The following is a 19912-nucleotide window of genomic DNA, read 5'->3' on the forward strand; positions in this document are numbered from 1 at the left end:
AGACTCTTGCATTCTGTGCTGCGCTTTTTTAAAACCCATTCCTGAGCGCTGCATCTCGTGTTTTTAGACGCAAAGACGCATTCTGTGTGAACGAGCCCTAACTGAATCCTGGAGGCCTTGTTTTGTTTTGTTGTTTTGTTTACAGAACATTTAGCTTTCTTTTAGCAGGAGGTGTAATACAATGCATTTCAACAGATCATTTCTTATAATAGTTCTTGTTGGTGGGAAAGAGGCACAGTTGTTCCTATCTATCTTTTTTTGGCTGTGGGCAAAAAGTAGATTCTCTATAAATGGATCCATGTTCCAGATACTTAAGTTGTGCATCCTGCATCTCTTTTCATAGACTTCCGTGCGTCTGTGTGAGAGATGATGCAGTGGAGCTCTTGAATCCCCTGTGTCTGAAGATCTGTTGAACTGATTGTATGCTCTCATTGTCCGTTTGATCACACACAGTCTAGTCCATGCCACTCAGCAAGAAACAAGCAGCCCTTATGGATAATGAAAATGATTCTTTAGTTTTATTATTTTTATTATGCAATTTTATTTTGAGATGTCACATATAATGTTATGGAAATTTTCCCTCCTTCAAACAGATACCACAAGTCTATATTTCCTGAATGCCATCTTCATTTCCTCATGCCTCCGTACTCAAAGAGACTCTTCTTCTCTTGTTTCTCAAAGGACTTTTATTTCCCTTAAATATCATGACTTCCATCTTCCACTTTGTCTGTGCCCTTTCCATATTCAGCTGTGGAATCTTGGAAAAAGTCTCTTTAGATTTAAAGAGCACATAGACGAACAAAAGGATCATTGTAGGCAGGGAGACAGATCAACTGGACAGATCTTTTTTTTTTTTTTTTGGGTGGGGTGGGGTGGGGTGGGGGGGTATTATTTGTGTGATCTAACAGCTGTTAACATTGCCCCCATATAAAAGAGACTGCAGTCCTGTCTGTTATTGCTAGTGTGGGACAATATCAAGATCTATCTATCTGTCTATCAGTCTGTCCATCCTTCCATCCATCCACCCGTCCGTCTGCCCATCTTTCTTTAAAATGCACATCTTAAAAACAGCAAAACAAAACAATCAAAAACAGACTGGCCAAAACCCTGTTAGTGCCAACCTTATAAGCAGTAAATTGTTGTTTCACTGGAAACACAGACCCTAACGTCGTCATTGAAATAGTTTCAAAACAAATTCCTAATGGTAAATGCTTATCCTGACCTCTTCTTCCTTCCTGTCAGTAAATCATTTGGATTGTTGCATCTTTGATGATTAGTTTCCTTTAAGGACATATAACACATTGCTTTGGACAAACATTCCTCTCTATTTACATTTTTGTGTCAAAGAAGAAAATGTGGAGGTCAAAATATATTCAAACAACACAATATACTAAAAAGTCAAAAGAAAAAAAAATGACCTTTAGTTGTAAAACTTTATTTATGATTACTTTTCTCAAATATGTCATAAGGGACTAGTAAATTCCATAATGACATTCACAGTGCACTAGTAAACCCTCTATCCTAGTCATTTTAGATATCTGTTGTCTACTAAGGCTATATGATAAAGATGCCCCTGTTTTACTAAAGGCCATGGTTTTTTGTGTTTGTCCCAACACAAGATTTAGACCTGCAGTTTCCACTCAGTAGGCAGTCTAAACAGTGATCTAAGAGTAATCAACATAAGTGACTTGAAAGGAACCAAGATGAAGGCCGCTGAAAAGATGCACATGAGCTTTGACGTATGTTCAAAACATCTGTTTGCCTGTCTCAGCAGAGGCACATTTCCTGTAGAGGAAGTTTTGCTTTGGAGTGATTCACAGTCTGTCAGTCAGTCAGTCTTATCCTATCATATCTTATCTGTCTACAGTGTGAAGAACACAGAGCTTTATTGCTCAGGTATGGGTGCACAACAGAAAGACAAGATTGTATCAAGACCCTCTGTCTCTCAGATCAGGGTCCAAAATTAACTTTTTGCCACACATCTGCCACTGGTAACAGATTATTATTATTATTATTTTTATTACAATATGCCACATTTGCCTTTAAATAGGCAAGGAATTAGTCACTCCTTTTCTCTCTCTCTTTCACAAAAATGAAATCACAAAAATCTATTTCTAGACAGGAAGGAGCAGTTTAGTCTCTCATGTCTTCATAGTGAATAGAATCAGGTCATGTTATGACTCTCTCCCTCTCCCTCTCTCCTCCCACAGCGAGGTTTCCCATGTGTGTATAACACAAACCCAGACCTCTCACACATGTTCTGACGCATGTGTTCTGCTTCCATGTACATTTACATGTGTTATACTTAAATGTCACAATGACAAACACACCATGGAATGGAAACCACTTGCATTTCTAGGAATTGGCCACATGGGCCAAAAAATAGAGTGTTATGGGATCTGTAATTTGTTAGAAGGCCACACTTGAGAATCAGTGATGGAGGTTATATAGAGGCAATTATGTGATGTTCTGGGGTTCATCATATGTTTATTAATTAAACCATGTAATTTCCAGCTGCCATATAAAGCGTGGCACAGTGAAGTCAAGTCTTACATTTTTGGAAACAATCTATATACAGATTTGATTTGGAGAATGCATCTGCTCCAGAGCTCCCGAGGTCTGGACAGAAGATCGAAGGTCTCTCGTGAGACCTCCCTGGTAAATCAGTATTTTAGGCTGTAGGTAGTCCCCTCTCTTGTGTGGGTCGTCATATAGAGGACCTCGCCCCCTGAGTTGGTCTTAGAGGTTTAAGAGATTCGTTAAGTAAGAACTCCATTGGTAGATCAGAGGTATGCCTCTCATTAAGGACCCTATGTAGAGTACTCAGCCTCCAGAGTGCCTTGTTTAAGAACAGACAGACTATGTTACTACTAAAGTAGGACCAGGTCGGCCTCCCTGGTGGCATTAGGGGTAGACTATGCTCCTCTGAGAAGTGAATGGCCGGGGCTCCTTTCGGCTCCCTGGCCACATCCCCTTAAAGGGACCCCTTCTGTTTGAAGTTGTTGGTTCCAAGCCTTTGAGTAGCCTTGGTAGGCCTCTAGATATTTCTTTGAGGCTTGGGTGTTGTCCGTAAGGAATGCTGTCACTGACAGCCTATTTGACCCATAGGAGGAGTGGTTTTTGGGATTTAAGTTGAAATTGTAGAAATCTAATCAGTTGAAATCTGATTTTTTGTCACAGCCATTCTTTGGCATGCACTCCCCTCAGCATGGTGGCATGGGTATTTCGTTCCCCATAGCGTTAGATGCAGTGTGAGTTCCCTTTTGAAAGCCATGTTGCCATGGTTCCCTGAGAACAGGGAACGAGACACTGCGTCTTCCTGCCATGCCTCAGGGCCGCCTGCTGAACAGTCCCTTCAGACGATAAGTGGATGGCTTGTTCTCTAGGCCCCCCTTATGTGCGTTCGGGCCGCACTAGTAGTGACGTCATAGGCTTTCGCCGGCCAATATGATTGTCGTGATTTGATAGCATTTCAGACACCGGTTCCCGCAGAGGCGTTCCCCATAGCGTTAGACGCAGTGTCTCGTTCCCTGTTCTCAGGGAACCATGGTTACATGCATAACCTGAGACTTTTTTTATCTCTTATAGAAAGCAACAAAATTACCACATTCAAGGTCCAGAGTAGTAGTAAAGACATAATTAAAATAGCCAACGTGACTACAGTGGTTCACCCATTGTCTTCTCTTCCGGGTCTGTTGTCAATCCGCGTTCACGACTCCGCAGTGACGCTGCTGACGTAAGACGCTGCTGGTGTGTTATCTGGTGCACCCGAGCTTCATTTACAGTCTGAGGGAGATGCACGCTGTAAACAAAACAACCTTTGCAAACATGTTTAAGGAATTTGAAACAGAGGAAGACTTGCATTTTTTTTGCTCAGCCATATTTATTTGAACCCGAATACACGGATGAAGAACTAAGAGCGAAAACTAGTGTAATGATGCTGAAAATTCAGCTTTTCCATCAAAGGAATAAATTACATTTTAAAATATAAATTTTCAATTTTTTTCTCATGTCATGACCCCTTTAACACTCTGAGGTCTGACGGTATCGCCGGCGATACCACTGTGGTTTTTTTCTTATCAGTGTGAAAGAGACTCAAAATACTCTGTCAATGTTGCACATACAATTAAGAGTTATACACCATTTTAATAGCCAGCGCTATTCAGACGCAAATTCAGTCAATACATGCAGACATCATCTCAATCGTGTATTTATTGTCTTCAAAAGTGTTTTGAATAGCCATATTTAGCAATCTCTTGCCTCTGTTAGTTCCTTGATTGTCACATGATATGCCTCTTCTTTTACTGAGGCATATGTGGACTAATGTGCACAGAGCGCCCTCCGGCTCAAGGATGAATTAAAAACGCAGCATCCAGCGCTCATAATGATGACAATAAATATAGAATAATAAATATTACTTCTCTGTATAGAAAATTTATATAAACATATGAGAATCCATCAATATTTCACCAAATGTGTATGTTTTTAAGCATATTAAGAAATTATGGTCAATATAAGATTTTAAGAGTAAAAATGTGAAGCTTGAGTCTTAGATCTTTTTAATGATGTATAGTTTGTCAACTGTACATCAACATTTAGGCTCTATAATATAACAAATATAGTAGCCTATATGAAATGCCCTAGAGGTAGGAATGTTCAGACGCTTTGCATCACAGAAATACATTATATTTTAAAGTATATTAAAATAGAAAACTATTATTTGGTTAGAGACTTGAGACTTCTTTTAAAAACATTATAATGGCAATGTGTTCAATCTTTTGACTGGTAGTGTAATTTAACATGGGCCTATACAAATTTTCTTCATATCATGTGCAATAATACGTGCATGCATGAGATCACAAAAATCTTTTTTTTTTTTTTTTGTCCTGAGTGGACTTTAATCCTGTTATCAGCATGATCACAGAGGGTTTTTTCACAGCCTACCTGACTGAAAGGCCTCATTAATATGCAAGTCATTTCAGGTCATTATTATTCAATTCTTTTGTCTTCTCAGGTGAGAATCACCCATTATTCATGATTATTCACGCCTCTTCGCATACTGTGTTTCTTGACCAAAAGTGTCTTAGAAAATTTAAATCTCTCTATTGTTTTATATGAAGGAGTAGGAAGGATAACTTTTACTTCATTCTGAAGCAAAAACTCTAGTCTACAACCTCAAATACCCAGAATCCTTGTGAACACAGTTTTAATTTTTAATTTTTTTTTTGGCCTTATTTCAGTGACTTAAGTTTTTTGTTTTTTCAATAACCACGCATAAACGTTATTCCTTCAAAAACACAGACATGTACATACATGTTCCTCACATATTATTGTAGCCTAGTTTGTGCTGAATACAGTGTAATGACACTTTTTCCATTAATATGTTTAAGAACAACTGAAAAAGCACAAATGTCAGGGCATGTCAAAACTTCTCCAGGGCCCCAAAAATCCTCAGACCCCTGAGGGTTAATGTAGGCTTTTATTCACATATAAACACTGATCATACATTTTAAAATTCAGTTATTTTTAATAGTATTGATATTTTTACTGCATTGTTGATTTTAAAAATTCAGTCTTGGAGTCTACAATTTTGAACTGTAGTGTAAATTATCTGTAGTAATATAATGTTGAAATAGGCAGATGTTCACATTAGGAAAGGCCTTCTGAGTCCAGTACCAAACTATTTAAAAAAAAAAATTGGTTTGAATTCTTAAATTAGGTGTTCACCAATCCAGCAATTACAAAATGAGCTTAGCTGCCAAATACACAAAATGATGGATCGTTGCAGTATGTGTAAGAAGGAGAGAATCTGTGCTGAAAATTTGTATTTAGCGTGAATAAGTCTTAAAATGGATTAGGAAAATCCATATAATTGATTTGTTTAGCAGTTGTTAGCTCAACAACACTGTCCATATGTTCCCTATCAAATCCCCCTCAATCCCCTCAATGATGGCTGCAAGCTGGTAACACCCAAAACACATTTTTTCATGACAGGTTGCTGATGATACTGGCATCTTCTGGAAGCTACAAATGATCCAGTGGAAGAATTGAAATGACAGGATAATCTGTTTGTGGTTTAGTTTAGTGGCCAAATCAGTAATGGATCCTTTCCATCAATTGACTATTGTGCCTAAGACTCAGTGATTTCCTTTAGCGAACTGAGTCAAGCTTTAGGCCTTCAGTCCACCCACGTTTGGATCTCTGCCCTTGTTGTCCAGTTGGTCTGCTGGTGAGCAATGCTTTAGCACAGCTGGGACTGGAGTGGGTGGCAGGTGAAAGAGAAGACATAAAGCGTGCTAAGTGTTGTACCAAACAGCTACTGGATGAACCAACACATGCCTGTTTTGATTCTAGTTAAAGCTTGTAGGAGTTTGGCAGTTGGCTTGTTTTTCATGTAATATTAGAATTAGTGAGTAGATGCCACTAGTGGGATGTGTGACTCTGTGGTATCGTAAAAATTGCAGTCTGTCTCTTTCAATGGGGTTGGACATGAAAACAATGGCTCAACCATTGATGTGAGTTTGGGAGCAGGGTTACCTGCTTTTCCAAGCAATGGACAAGTATTGTTTTTTGCAGTTCTGTTTGTTTTGATGCCACAAGCGAAGCACCATACATGAAATCATACATTTGTTCTTGACACGGGTGTCCTTCTGGAGTCTGTACAGAGATGCAAACAAGCTGTTTAAACTGGACATGTCCAAGCAAACATTCTTCTTATACTCTTCCATTTGTAATGATACAAAGACCTTATATCCCTCTACCGCATAGTGTTGCCATATGGCAACATACTCTTTATGTTCATTTCCTTGCCACCGTCTCTTTAAGAGAACATTCTAGTTTTTTTTATTGGTAAGAGAAGACCTTAATTTAGCCAATGATGTGCTTTGGTTAAGTCACATGACATGCATTTTTTTTCTGTGACGCGATATCTGACAGACTGCCATCTCTTGTCGGTAGTTGCTGAAAGCAAACTAAAACGTCAGTAACAAACAAGGACCTGCCCATGTCACATTCACAAAAAAAATGTTAACATCATCTCAGGTAAGGTATGATGACATATTCACCACTCAAAAATGTTTTTATGAAATTAGTTTTTGGTAAATCGAGAAAATGTCTGTGTTGCCATATGGCAACACTGCGCAATAATGAAATGACATTATTATAATAGGTTAGATAGCTAGCAAAGATCAGCTGCAGTCTGTTAAGCTATAACAATAAAAACATTAATGCTAGTGATATAATGTTGATTAGTCGTATGTTAAGGACTGCCATGGCATTTGTATTATGGATTAAATCAACATCAGAGATCTGCCATCACAGCCATGTATACTGGCCCAGACCAACCACTTTCCTACCATTGTGTCTCAAAAAGGCAGGTGCAAGTGGCTGTAAGTGTATTGTAAGTGTGAAGAGCACCAAATGTGATGTCTACATGTGTCTCACCTTTGGAAAAAAAAATGCTTTTTGAAGTTTCATACAGAAAAAAGGTGAAATTTAAAGAATATAAAGCATTATTCAGCAAAAGAGAATGGAAAAACACAAGATGTTGGAAAATAAGTATAAGGTATTGTTTATAATTACTGCTAAAACTTATAATAGCACTAATTGATTCAATACAAACAACATTTCTGAGGAAAAATATGAACTATATGCACTTACACTTATTCTAAGTTTTTCCACTATTGTACGTTGTTGCCATATGGCAACGTATCATAAAGTACCTTAAAATAATATTTTTTTCCAATTTTTTTTTTTTTTACAGCACTTTAAGTTAAGCCATTCTAAGAAAAGAAAAAGAGTCAAATATTTTTTTTTATAGATTTATCATAATGCGTGCGGTAGAGGGATATATGTTAAAAGCTCAAGAAATCTTTGATTTCTCATGTCATGACCCCTTTAATGTAGGCTTTTATTCACATATAAACACCGATCAACACACAAACACATAGAGCTCATCAAATCTCAATCAAGCTCAAATATGTTTGCTTGCGTGAAAGTTTTTTCATCACTTTCAGCTCAGTCGACAGCATTTGTGACATGCGGTTGATTATTCAAAAGAACAGCAAAGCAAACACACACCTGAGGTGCAAATTAAATGGAAAAAGGAAATAACTGCACACTCTTTCAGTACAACAAGTGGCTTTTGTCAAGGTATAATTCCTTACAAGATGGAGAACAACATAAATAGAAACGATCATCATACACAGGTGTGAGAGTAATGATATCCAAATCACCATCCAATAATAAGATAATTAACAATTATACACTCTAAAGTCTATATAAAAAAAGAATGATGAAAGAAGAGTGATAAATATAGAAACAATTAAATCTAAACATAAACAAACAAAATACCAAAATGACAGAAGAGTTTAAATACGATGCATATCAAATTAGGTCATCCCAATTACCAAAAAAAAAAAAAAAAACTTAAATCAAAATCTACATTTAAACCATGTGGTACCAAAGTTTTTAATTTATGTATCCAAAAGGCCTCCTGTTTCAGTAGAATTCGATCCAAGTCACCTCCTCTCCTTGGTGAAAGTATTCTCTCGATTCCTATATAACGTAATTAAGTAATAGGATGGTTAAACTCAGTGAAATGGGCTGCAAGAGGGTAATTCATATTTCTGCATTTATTGTGCTGTTCTGAAATGCATGTTTTTAGTTCTTTGCTTGTTTTTCCTACATATGATATACCGCAGGGCCATGTTATGAGATAAATCACCAATTTTGTTTTACTTTTATTATTCCTTTAACCCTTTGACGCATAAGATCACACCGGTGTGATCAGTCTTGACTGGTCCCTGGAGCGTACGATCACACTGGTGTGATTAGAGCGTTCAGTGCGTCACATGATCAAGTGCCAAATTCAAATGTGCTTTCGTACTTTGCTGGTGCTGAGCCAGACAGATGTGCTCAGCATTTGTCATACATCACAAATGAGCATTGTTTTCAACCACATAATGTTTATTTTCGGTTTCAGACATTTAAGTACACATGAGTAGTAAAAAAACACTACATTTAGAGTTTGTAAAATAATGCAGATGTTTAATTGCAGTTTAATTGAAGTTTAATTTAATTAATAATGATCCGTCTCACATGCGATACAGCCTACTAGCTGGGACTCGTTTACAGACATAACGCAATTATGCAGAAACAAACGGCGACATGCTCGAATTTCCCCTAAAAACTCACCAGCATCACCCGAATTATAAAACATTATAACAAGCTTACCGTTGTGAATCGGGCTAAGGTAAGGAGATAGTTTTGAACACTGGCTGGTTATGTATATGCTAAAAAATTGATTATGGATCATTTTTAACCAAAAAAAGTTACGGATAGCAGCTTTAACAAGTTTGTGAATATTTTAAATAAAAAAGCAAATATGAAATAAAAGCAAAACAACAGTCATACAACACTATTATGGCTGTGGTGTGTCACATGACAAGCAATCACGCATCACCATGGAAACAATAAAGTGATAGTATTATTATTATTATTATTATTATTATTGCATTTTAAAGTTAAAATGAAGGGGCTAATTGAGTTAAGTGGCCCATGATCCACTCTGTTTCTTTTGGAACTAGTCCTTAAAACAACATCCTGAAGGGACAGAGTCTGGGGCAAGCAGTAGGTGCACAACTGAACTGACCTTAAGTAAAAAAAAAAAAAAAAAAAAAAACATTATTAGCATCAACACACAAGCCAACATCTGTAGAGAATATTTAGGGAACCACTTGTCAGCACTACTATTTGAAAGAAAGAAAGAAAGAAAGAAAGAAAGAAAGAAAGAAAGAAAGAAAGAAAGAAAGAAAGAAAGAAAGAAAGAAAGAAAGAAAGAAAGAAAGAAAGAAAGAAAGAAAGAAAGAAAGAAAGAAAGAAAAAGTCTCAGTGACACTCTCCAGCCATACAGAGTCATTCACTGACATTATCCTGATAACTGGTTTGGTAAGAGGATGTATTCTGTACAGATCAGCTACACTTAGATCCTGTGTTTATTATACTTTTAATGTGTTTAGATCTGGCTTTAATTTTTCCAGATACCTCATCTGATGGTGTCTGGCCCACGTGTTGCCACACGTGCCTCACACTGCAATTCAATCCAGAGCTAAAGAAAGAAGACATGAAATATGTTACAGTAAACAATATGGCGAGTAGACACTGAGACTGTGGGTGAACATTTTTCCTCCCATCGGTTTTGGTTCATTTTGTTTTCCAGATGCCTTGTGTTTACAAAGTTTCTCCATTAGCACGTCTATGTGAGCGCATAAGATTTACGTGTGCTGAGAGGCCTGGCAGAGCCCCCCACTTTTTGAGGAACCAGCGGCACCTGCGCCGTTGCCTCAAGATTCAGGAATGAGCCCTCTGAGGCTCGGCTTATGAGTGTACACAGGATCCAGCTGTAATAGAAGTGAGAATGAGGCTGGGGAACTGTGCTATGGTAAGAGCTCAACCACTTCAACCAGACAATCAATAACATCATACAGACCCATTACCTTTCATATCCTAACAGACATGCCCATGGGATTCAGAGCCCTGGTTTCTAAAAGCAAACAACTCTTGATCTGGAAATATCAAGTTTCCTTTGAGGAAACCATGAAATGTTTATGTCACTTTGGGTAACATGTTGTTTTCATCTTTAGAATAGTACAAGGCTGATGAAGTGATGATAGCTACAGTACCACACATGTTTTGTGTGTTTGGGTGGCAAACAGTTTTTCGACAACAGGGATTTTAAGTAACCCTTGCTTGTCATGTTAACCTCAATCGACTGCATTTGTGACATCATTTTGACGACAAAAAAAAAATATTTTGGCTCGTCTCTCGTTTACTGTGAGGCACTTACAATGGAAGCAAATGGGAGCAATTTCTGGAGGAATTAAATGCAGAAATGTAAAAACAAAAATTTTATTAAAAAACATTTCTATATACTCTTTAAAACTTGTTAAAAAAGTTTTCACATCTACAATGTAAAAAAAAAAAAAAAAAAGTTCAGCACTTAAAATCAGGGTAGGAAAAATGCCTTTTTATTTCAAAATTATGATAATTTTTTATGTAAAAAGCATACTAACATTATAAGTGCACCCCAGGAGACATAATAAAACAATGTAGTTCATGACCACTTTAAATATAATGCTCATTTTAAGCTCATTTCCCATATGCTTTATTAGTTAGCTCTAGATTCTGAGGTTAAGAGGAGGTGTTTGAAAATGGAGCATGGAAATTTGTCCAGTTTTTAACACCTCTGGCACTTTATTTAGTCACGTATTTTAGAGAGAGCAGCTGTTTTCAGCACCAATGTAAGCACCACTGTGAATAAACACAGTAACCACAAAGAGTGACACTTAAATTAAGCTACACAAAAATGATATGAATGTCAATGCATTTCATAACTAAATGTCACACAAATGTCAATTGGCATTGATTTGTTTTTCTTTGTTAGGTTTTAAATTATGACATAATCAACATAGTGTTCAGAATTAAGGCAATAAAACATATTTGGGTAACACTTTACAATAAGGTTCATTAGTTAACTACATTAGTTAACATGAACTGCACTTATACAGCATTTATTAATCTTTGGTAATGTTAATTGGTAACATTAACTAATACATTATCAAAATCTTGTTAACATTAGTTAATGCACTGTGAACTAACATGAACAAACAATGAACAACTGTATTTTCATTAACAAACGTTAACCGAGATTAGTAAATACAGTAACAAATGTATTGCTTATGGGTAGTTCATGTTAGTTAATAAATTAAATATGTTTAACTAATGAACCTTATTGTAAAGTGTTACCCATATTTGTACTATTTTGGGTTGTCTAGTGTTATTAGAGCATGTTCATAGGCAATGTGATAAACTACACCTGTGATTACTTTGATGGGACACCTGTGTGAAATTAGAACTGAACTAAGAACTGACCATTAATGTAAAAATTACTCAGAATTTGTTATTTTCATATGTTATGTTTAAAGTGTGGCTAAAATGTCCAAATTCTTTTTGGGCCACTGTAAATATTTTGCTTAAACATAGTTTCAGACAAGGATGACACTTCAAATTTTGACATTATCTGATAGCCACTTAGTGCCTCTCTCTGTATCTCTTTCTCCACCGTCCTGTTTAGATTCCAGCCTTCCTTAAGGGAGCTATCTGTTACTAAACCAACAGTATGAACCATGGCAACCACTCCAGCCCTTTAGCCCAATCAGCAACACTGTGTAAATACTGTAGGGAAAAAAATAGAGAGCGCCTATGAAAAAGGAATTGGGGGGTATATGTGCTTAAAGTGTGTGGGAGCAGTCCCAGAGCCTCACGTGTATTTGGACTATCGCTTTTCCCAAGGACCGGAGATATTTCATTGTGAAGATTAGTCATAGACTAAATAAAATTAGTCCCAGTGGGAGGTTAAATGAACTCCAACCCCTGACATGGTCTCCAAATATACCTCCAGATGAGCATGAAACATTAGTGACATGAAGCAACTGTAATGTTTAACATAGAATGCATTAATACATTATCTGTCTGTCAGAACTCCATGTATGGAAGTTTTGCTGAGGCTCTTATGTCAAACGGTCAAATTCACATATCCAGTTAGGAAATTTCAGAATGTATTGAAAATACAAATGTGTATGGAGAGGTTTACAAATACACCTGTTTTCATTCACTTCTGTCAGGCTCACCTGCTTGTGTAATTATGATATCTATTCTTTTGCTTTCTAAATTCAATATCTGAATTAGAGTTGCCATGGTACCTGTAACAGAGCGGGAGTCATGGTAAGATCCAAACGCAAGCTTTATTAAGAATGTCGTACAGGCAGGGTCAATCAGGAGCAGACGAGAACAGCAAGGGACAGGCAGGATCGTAATCTGGGTGCAGGCAATGGTCAGGACAGGCGGATATCATTCACAGAACAGTATAACAGGCAAGGGTCAGGACAGGCAGCAACGGGTCAAGAAACAGGAACAGGCAAGATCAAACACAAGCAGACAGGATACAAGGAACGCTCAGAATTGTCACTAGGAATCAAGACTTCGCGGTGAGGTGGTGTGTGTATGAGTCCTTTATTCCAGGTAATGCGCATCAGCTGGGTGTGGTGATTAGTGTGGAGTGTGCATGGCTGTATGTGGCAACAGGTGATTTGTGGAGTGAGTGCATGTGATTGGATGATGGGAAATGTAGTCCGGGGAACTGACAGGATTTGTGACAGTACCAATACCAATTTTTATTTTTATTTTTTTAAATGAGTTTCCGCCAAAATCAGTATTGTATCTGGTCGGTATTGAAAAATCTTTGCGCAAAATGCGATATCTGTCGTGTTATTCTGTCATGTTTTCTCCCCTTCTTTCCAAAACGCAACAAACGCCAGTCTCCTTTCTCTGCAGAATGCGATATATCCACTCATCCAATCACAGCGCACCATTCCACGCACTGTAAACCGTAATGGCGGCCCTTTGAATGCACCCAGCATCCTAGTTTTCCTTCCAAAATAGAAAAATGAATAATTTTTACGCCATTGATGAACCTGTGGTGGTTTCTGCAGTGGGGAAGAAACGCAAGTCATTGAAATGTAATCATTTACGTGAGGAGATTGATGAGGAAGAAGATGAGGCACTCGAGTTGGGAGGAGGAAAAATGCCGGCTGTTGCTTGTTCCACAACAGCATCTAACTTCTGTCACGCTCCCCAAAACTGAATCATGGACAGTTTTTAAAAGCCGTTTTTAATACCAATGTACTCGGCAAATGTGTTTATTTTAACCGTGCGATGGCGCCAGATACTACGATGGCCGAGAGAGCTCAACGCGCTGCAAATAAAGAAAACATCTTCATCAGTTTGACAACACACACGCTGCAAACTCCACAACACTTACAAATAGTGAAACGCGCTGCAAATAAAGAAAACATCTTCATCAGTTTGACAACACACGCGCTGCAAACTCCACAACACTTGCAAATAGACAAACGCGCTGCAAATAAAGAAAACATCTTCATCAGTTTGACAACACACATGCGCTGCAAACTCCACAACACTTACAAATAGTGAAACGTGCTGCAAATAAAGAAAACATCTTCATCAGTTTGACAACACACGCGCTGCAAACTCCACAACACTTACAAATAGACAAACGCGCTGCAAATAAAGAAAACATCTTCATCAGTTTGACAACACACATGCGCTGCAAACTCCACAACACTTACAAATAGACAAACGCGCTGCAAATAAAGAAAACATCTTCATCAGTTTGACAACACACATGCGCTGCAAACTCCACAACACTTACAAATAGTGAAACGCGCTGCAAATAAAGAAAACATCTTCATCAGTTTGACAACACACATGCGCTGCAAACTCCACAACACTTGCAAATAGACAAACGCGCTGCAAATAAAGAAAACATCTTCATCAGTTTGACAACACACGCGCTGCAAACTCAACAACACTTACAAATAGACAAACGCGCTGCAAATAAAGAAAACATCTTCATCAGTTTGACAACACACATGCGCTGCAAACTCCACAACACTTACAAATAGTGAAACGCGCTGCAAATAAAGAAAACATCTTCATCAGTTTGACAACACATGCGCTGCAAACTGATGAAGATGTTTTCTTTATTTGCAGCGCGTTTCACTATTTGTAAGTGTTGTGGAGTTTGCAGCGCGTGTGTTGTCAAACTGATGAAGATGTTTTCTTCATTTGCAGCGCGTTGAGCTCTCTCGGCCACCGTAAGATACTCTTTAATCGGTAATGACAAACTGAGACATAATTAATTTATAACATTAACAATATGACTTGAATTCATTTTGGGAGCAACGACTGAATGTATTTTTAGTCAAATGCCTGTATATAAGATTAGGATTGACAAAGTTCACAGGCTGTCATATATGTAAATCAACTTACTGTGTTGTGTATTGTCAATATGAAAAATAACTTTTAATTGCATTTTCAAAAAAAAAAAAAAAAACGTGTCATGGATTTATTGCATTTTGGGGGAAAAATTATCGTTTTTTTATAATAAACCTTTGAAAATCAAAATCTAGATTTAAATTTTTAATGTTTTTATAACCAAAAGATGCTATGTGAAAGTTTGAAACAGAAAATAGTGGTTTTCATCTTGCCACTTTCTTGGCAAAGAAAATGTCTCGGTTACGTATGTAACCCTCGTTCCCTGAAGGAGGGAACGGAGACGTACGTCAGTAGTGACCGACGAATTGGGATATCGCTTAGAGAGCCCTATCATCTTCGTGTAAACTAAAACAAGCCAATGGAATTGGCGTGCGATATTTGCATAATGCGCACCGCCCCCGACAGGTGTATATAAATAGGAAGCAGATGCAATCGCACTCTGTTTTTCGCTGAGGAGACAACTGAGAAACTGTGGCGACGGGACGTACGTCTCCGTTCCCTCCTTCAGGGAACGAGGGTTACATACGTAACCGAGACGTTACCTTTCAGTCGGTCACGTTCGACGTACATCAGTAGTGACCGACGAATTGGGATCCCAACTAAAGCGCCACAGTTACGAAACCCCTTCCAGTGCCCAGCGCAAGCTCAGCCGCCCATAGCACCGGCTGGCGGTGAAGGGGGCGAGCTTACACCGAGAGAGTCTACTGCTGTCTAACCACTACCCACTAAGTAAACTAGACACACTGGGGAAGCGAACCCATAAGGGACGCTGCGGAGACCACTACCTACCCAATGGGGGAGGAGTTTACGTGGGAAATACACACATGGACTGGCCCGGGGGGCAGTACGCATATGGAGTCCCTGGGATGGCTCCACCTGGTAGGGGGAGACTTCATCTGACAGGTGACAGCAGAGCTGGCTCTGCTAAGGGAAAGACACGGACTCGGCTCGTAGGGAGTTTTAAACCGTGGAAAATACACATATGGGACCGCTCACGTAGAGGGGTCACGGCATATGGGCCCCAGCCAACATACAGCGTCAGCGACGGATGTAGGCCTGGCATCAGATACTCCGCAATGTCCGAGCCGAAGGGGGAGGCGGAGGAACTCGACAGGGTTCGCCAAGCGGGGAACACGACTGGAGTGAAAGTATGCATGTATCCGGCCAGTGGCGGGAATGGCATTGCAAGCCGACACTTAGAGTGGGTACAACACGTCTACCGACTAGTGGATGCGAGTACACGTGAGGATACCGGCTCTACACGTAGGCTATAAAACCTAGTGAACGTGTTTGGTGTCGCCCAGCCCGCAGCTCTACAGATATCTGTCAGCGAGGCGCCATGAGCCAGCGCCCAGGAAGAGGCTACCCCTCTGGTGGAGTGGGCTCTCAACCCGAGCGGGCAAGGCACGCCCTGGGATTCATACGCCAAGGCGATGGCATCCACTATCCAGTGGGCCATCCTCTGCTTGGAGACAGCCTTTCCCTTCTGCTGGCCTCCGTAACAGATGAAGAGCTGATCTGAGGTCCTGAAGCTTCGCGTTCTGTCCACGTAAACGCGCAGAGCGCAGACGGGACAGAGCAAGGCTAGGGCTGGGTCTGCCTCCTCCGAGGGCAGCACTTGCAGGTTCACTACCTGGTCTCTGAAGGGAGTGGTAGGAACCTTGGGCACGTATCCAGGCCGGGGTCTCAGGATGACGTGAGAAACACCGGGCCCGAATTCTAGGCACGTTTCGTCGACCGAAAATGCATGCAGATCCCCTACCCTCTTCAGGGAAGCCAATGCAACCAGAAGAACCGTCTTAAGAGACATTAGTTTCAGGTCGACTGATTGCAAAGGTTCAAAGGGATGACCCCGGAGAGCTGTGAGAACCAGGGTCAAATTCCAAGAGGGTACGGAGGAAGGGCGAGGATGATTGAGTCTCCTGGCCCCCCTCAGGAATCTGACGATCAGATCGTGTTTCCCCAGGGACTTACCCTCAACTGCATGGTGATGTGCGGCAATAGCGGCAACATACACCTTGAGGGTGGAGGGAGACAGCCTTCGCTCCAACCCATCTTGCAGAAAGGAAAGCACGGATCCGACCGAACATGATCGGGGGTCCTCTCGGCGAGAGGCGCACCATTCGACGAACAGGTTCCACTTCAGCGCATAGAGATTCCTAGTGGAAGGAGCTCTAGCGGAAGTGATGGTGTCTACGACCGCTTGCGGGAGATCACTCAGAACCTCCGCATCCCGTCCAGGGACCACACGTGGAGGTTCCACAGATCGGGACGCGGGTGCCACAGGGTGCCCCTTCTTTAAGTCAGGGGGTCCTTCCTCAGAGGAATCGGCCAGGGAGGAGCTGTCGCGAGGAGAATGAGGTCTGAGAACCAGGTCCGAGTGGGCCAGTACGGAGCCACTAACAGAACCTGCTCCCCATCCTCCCTGACCTTGCACATGAGTTGTGCGAGAAGGCTCACTGGGGGAAACGCATGCTTGCGCAGACCCGGGGGCCAGCTGTGTGCCAGGGCATCCGTGCCGAGCGTGTCGCCGGTCAGGGAATAAAACCACTGGCAGAGGGCAGTTTCCGGGGAGGCAACAGGACTACCTGGGCCTCGCCGAAACGCTGCCAATCAGCTGGACCGCCTGGGGGTGGAGCCGCCACTCGCCCGCAAGTAGATGCTGCCGTGACAGCTCGTCGGCTGCACGGTTGAGCACACCTGAGACACGAGTGGCCCGAAGGGACCTCAGATCCTTCTGACTCCACAACAAGAGATGGCGGGCGAGTTGCGACATGCGACGGAAGCGTAGACCACCTTGACGGTTGGTGTACGCAACGGCCGCAGTGCTTTGTGAGCGGACTAGAACGTGCTTGCCTGACAACAGCTTCTTGAAGCGGGCCAGCGCAAGACGAACCGCTAGCAACTCGAGGCAATTGGTATGCCAATGCAGCTGAGGCCCCGTCCAAAGACCTGTACTGCATGCCCGTTGTACGTGGCCCCCCATCCCGTGGCAGAGACATCTGTGGAGACCACAGCGTGCCTGGACACTCGTTCGAGGGGTACTCCGGCCCACAGGAACGAAGGGTCCAACCACCGGACAAGGGTGCGACGGCAGCTCAGTGTCACGGAGACACGGAGCGTGCCGCACTGCCACGCCCATCTCGGGACCCGGCCGCGGAGCCAGTGTTGAAGCGGTCTCATATGAAGCAATCCGAGCGGCGTTACCGCGGCTGCAGATGCCATATGCCCCAGGAGCCTCTGAAAATCTTTCAGTGGAGCCGCTGTCCTGCACTTGAGCGAGCTCAGGCAGTTCAACACCGACTGGACGCGCACCTCGGTGAGACGCGCAGTCCGTGCGACTGAGTCTAGCTCGAGACCGAGACAAGAGATCCTCTACCCGAGGGCGAGTTTGCTCTTGTCCCAGTTGACCTGAAGACCCAACCGGCTGGGAGCTACAACCATGTCGGGTAGGACTTTGTACTGACATGCCCGACCCTCGAACGCAGACCGACCTAGGAAGGGTCTGTGTCGAGGCAGAATCGAGACATGAAAGTACGCGTCCTTCAGGTCTATTGCTGCAAACCAATCCTGGGGACGGTCCAGGATTGGCCGTAGCCCACCGCCCTTTTTTGGTACAATGAAGTAGGGGCTGTAGAACCCCGACTTCATATCGGCTGGAGGGACCGGCTTGATTGTATCCTTCGCCAGGAGGACAGCAATCTCCACCCGGAGAACAGGTGCACTGTCCAACGACACCGGAGTGAAGTGGGCAGCCCTGAAGACCGGGGGACGCCGGGCGAACTGAATCGCATAGCCGAGTCTGATAGTACGAATGAGCCAACTGGACAGGCTGGGGAGCGTGATCCACGCTTCCAGACACTGAGCCAGCGAGACCAAAGGCACCACAGACGCACCGGGGTGGGGCAGCAAGGCAGAGAGGGACCCGACTCGGACGGCTTGGGGGCGGCCCGGAGTGGGGTCGGACTCTGCGAGGCAGCAGTGTGCATGGGAGACGGCGCACGGGACGCGGTCTGCACCATCACACTGCCACCTGCTGGCGAATGGGGAGGGAGCTGTCAGCGGCGAGGCGGAGCCTGGCACCCTGGCAGACACCCCTTGTTGTGACCTGGAGTTTGAGGAAACTGCTCTTTTTGTGGCAAAGTGGGTACCGCTGGACTCCGGAGAGCCAGCGGCGGTAGATGGACAGCCCTGAAGACCGGGGGACGCCGGGCGAACTGAATCGCATAGCCGAGTCTGATAGTACGAATGAGCCAACTGGACAGGCTGGGGAGCGTGATCCACGCTTCCAGACACTGAGCCAGCGAGACCAAAGGCACCACAGACGCACCGGGAGTGGGGCAGCAAGGCAGAGAGGGATCCGACTCGGACGGCTTGGGGGCGGCCCGGAGTGGGGTTGGACTCTGCGAGGCAGCAGTGTGCATGGGAGACGGCGCACGGGATGCGGTCTGCACCATCACACTGCCACCTGCTGGCGAATGGGGAGGGAGCTGTCAGCTGCGAGGCGGAGCCTGGCACCCTGGCAGACACCCCTTGTTGTGACCTGGAGTTTGAGGAAACTGCTCTTTTTGTGGCAAAGTGGGTACCGCTGGACTCCGGAGAGCCAGCGGCGGTAGATGGACAGCCGCCACAAAATCCGGCCGACCGGAGACACGGGGGAATCCAGAAACCGATGTTTGTCGGTCTCCCTCATGTCTGCCAAGGTCAGCCAGAGGTGGCGTTGCTGGGCTACCAGAGTAGACATCGCCTGGCCAACAGAACGCGCTGTCACCTTCGTTGCCCGGAGGGCAAGGTCAGTGGCAGCGCGCAGCTCCCCAAGCAGCTGTTGGTCAGGACCTTCCTGGGGCATCTGCGACAGCGCTTTTGCCTGATAGACCAGCAAAAGGGCCATCGCGTGCAGGGCAGAGGCAGCCTGCCCACAGGCACTGCAAGCTTTCTCAGTCAGACCGGCTGAGAATTCACAGGCCTGGGACGGGAGACGCGGCTCACCGCGCCA

The 19912-nt window shown here is 42.7% G+C and overlaps 1 protein-coding gene across 3 annotated transcripts in view; it reads left to right on the plus strand.

Moving 5' to 3' along the window:
• col4a2 (collagen, type IV, alpha 2) overlaps nucleotides 1-19912 on the plus strand; it is a 141692-nt gene that overhangs the window by 67038 nt on the left and 54742 nt on the right. The window contains exon 1 of one of the 3 annotated variants that reach the window (XM_067408625.1): nucleotides 7119-10441. The exons of the other annotated variants lie outside the window; for them this stretch is intronic. Within the exon in view, the coding sequence (XP_067264726.1) occupies nucleotides 10418-10441 (24 nt within the window). The 5' untranslated portion in view covers nucleotides 7119-10417. Of the gene's footprint in view, nucleotides 1-7118; nucleotides 10442-19912 lie in introns of those variants that run through there. 3 annotated transcript variants of the gene reach the window in all.

Source organism: Chanodichthys erythropterus, chromosome 14 (assembly GCF_024489055.1).
Source record: "Chanodichthys erythropterus isolate Z2021 chromosome 14, ASM2448905v1, whole genome shotgun sequence".
Taxonomy (NCBI): domain Eukaryota; kingdom Metazoa; phylum Chordata; class Actinopteri; order Cypriniformes; family Xenocyprididae; genus Chanodichthys; species Chanodichthys erythropterus.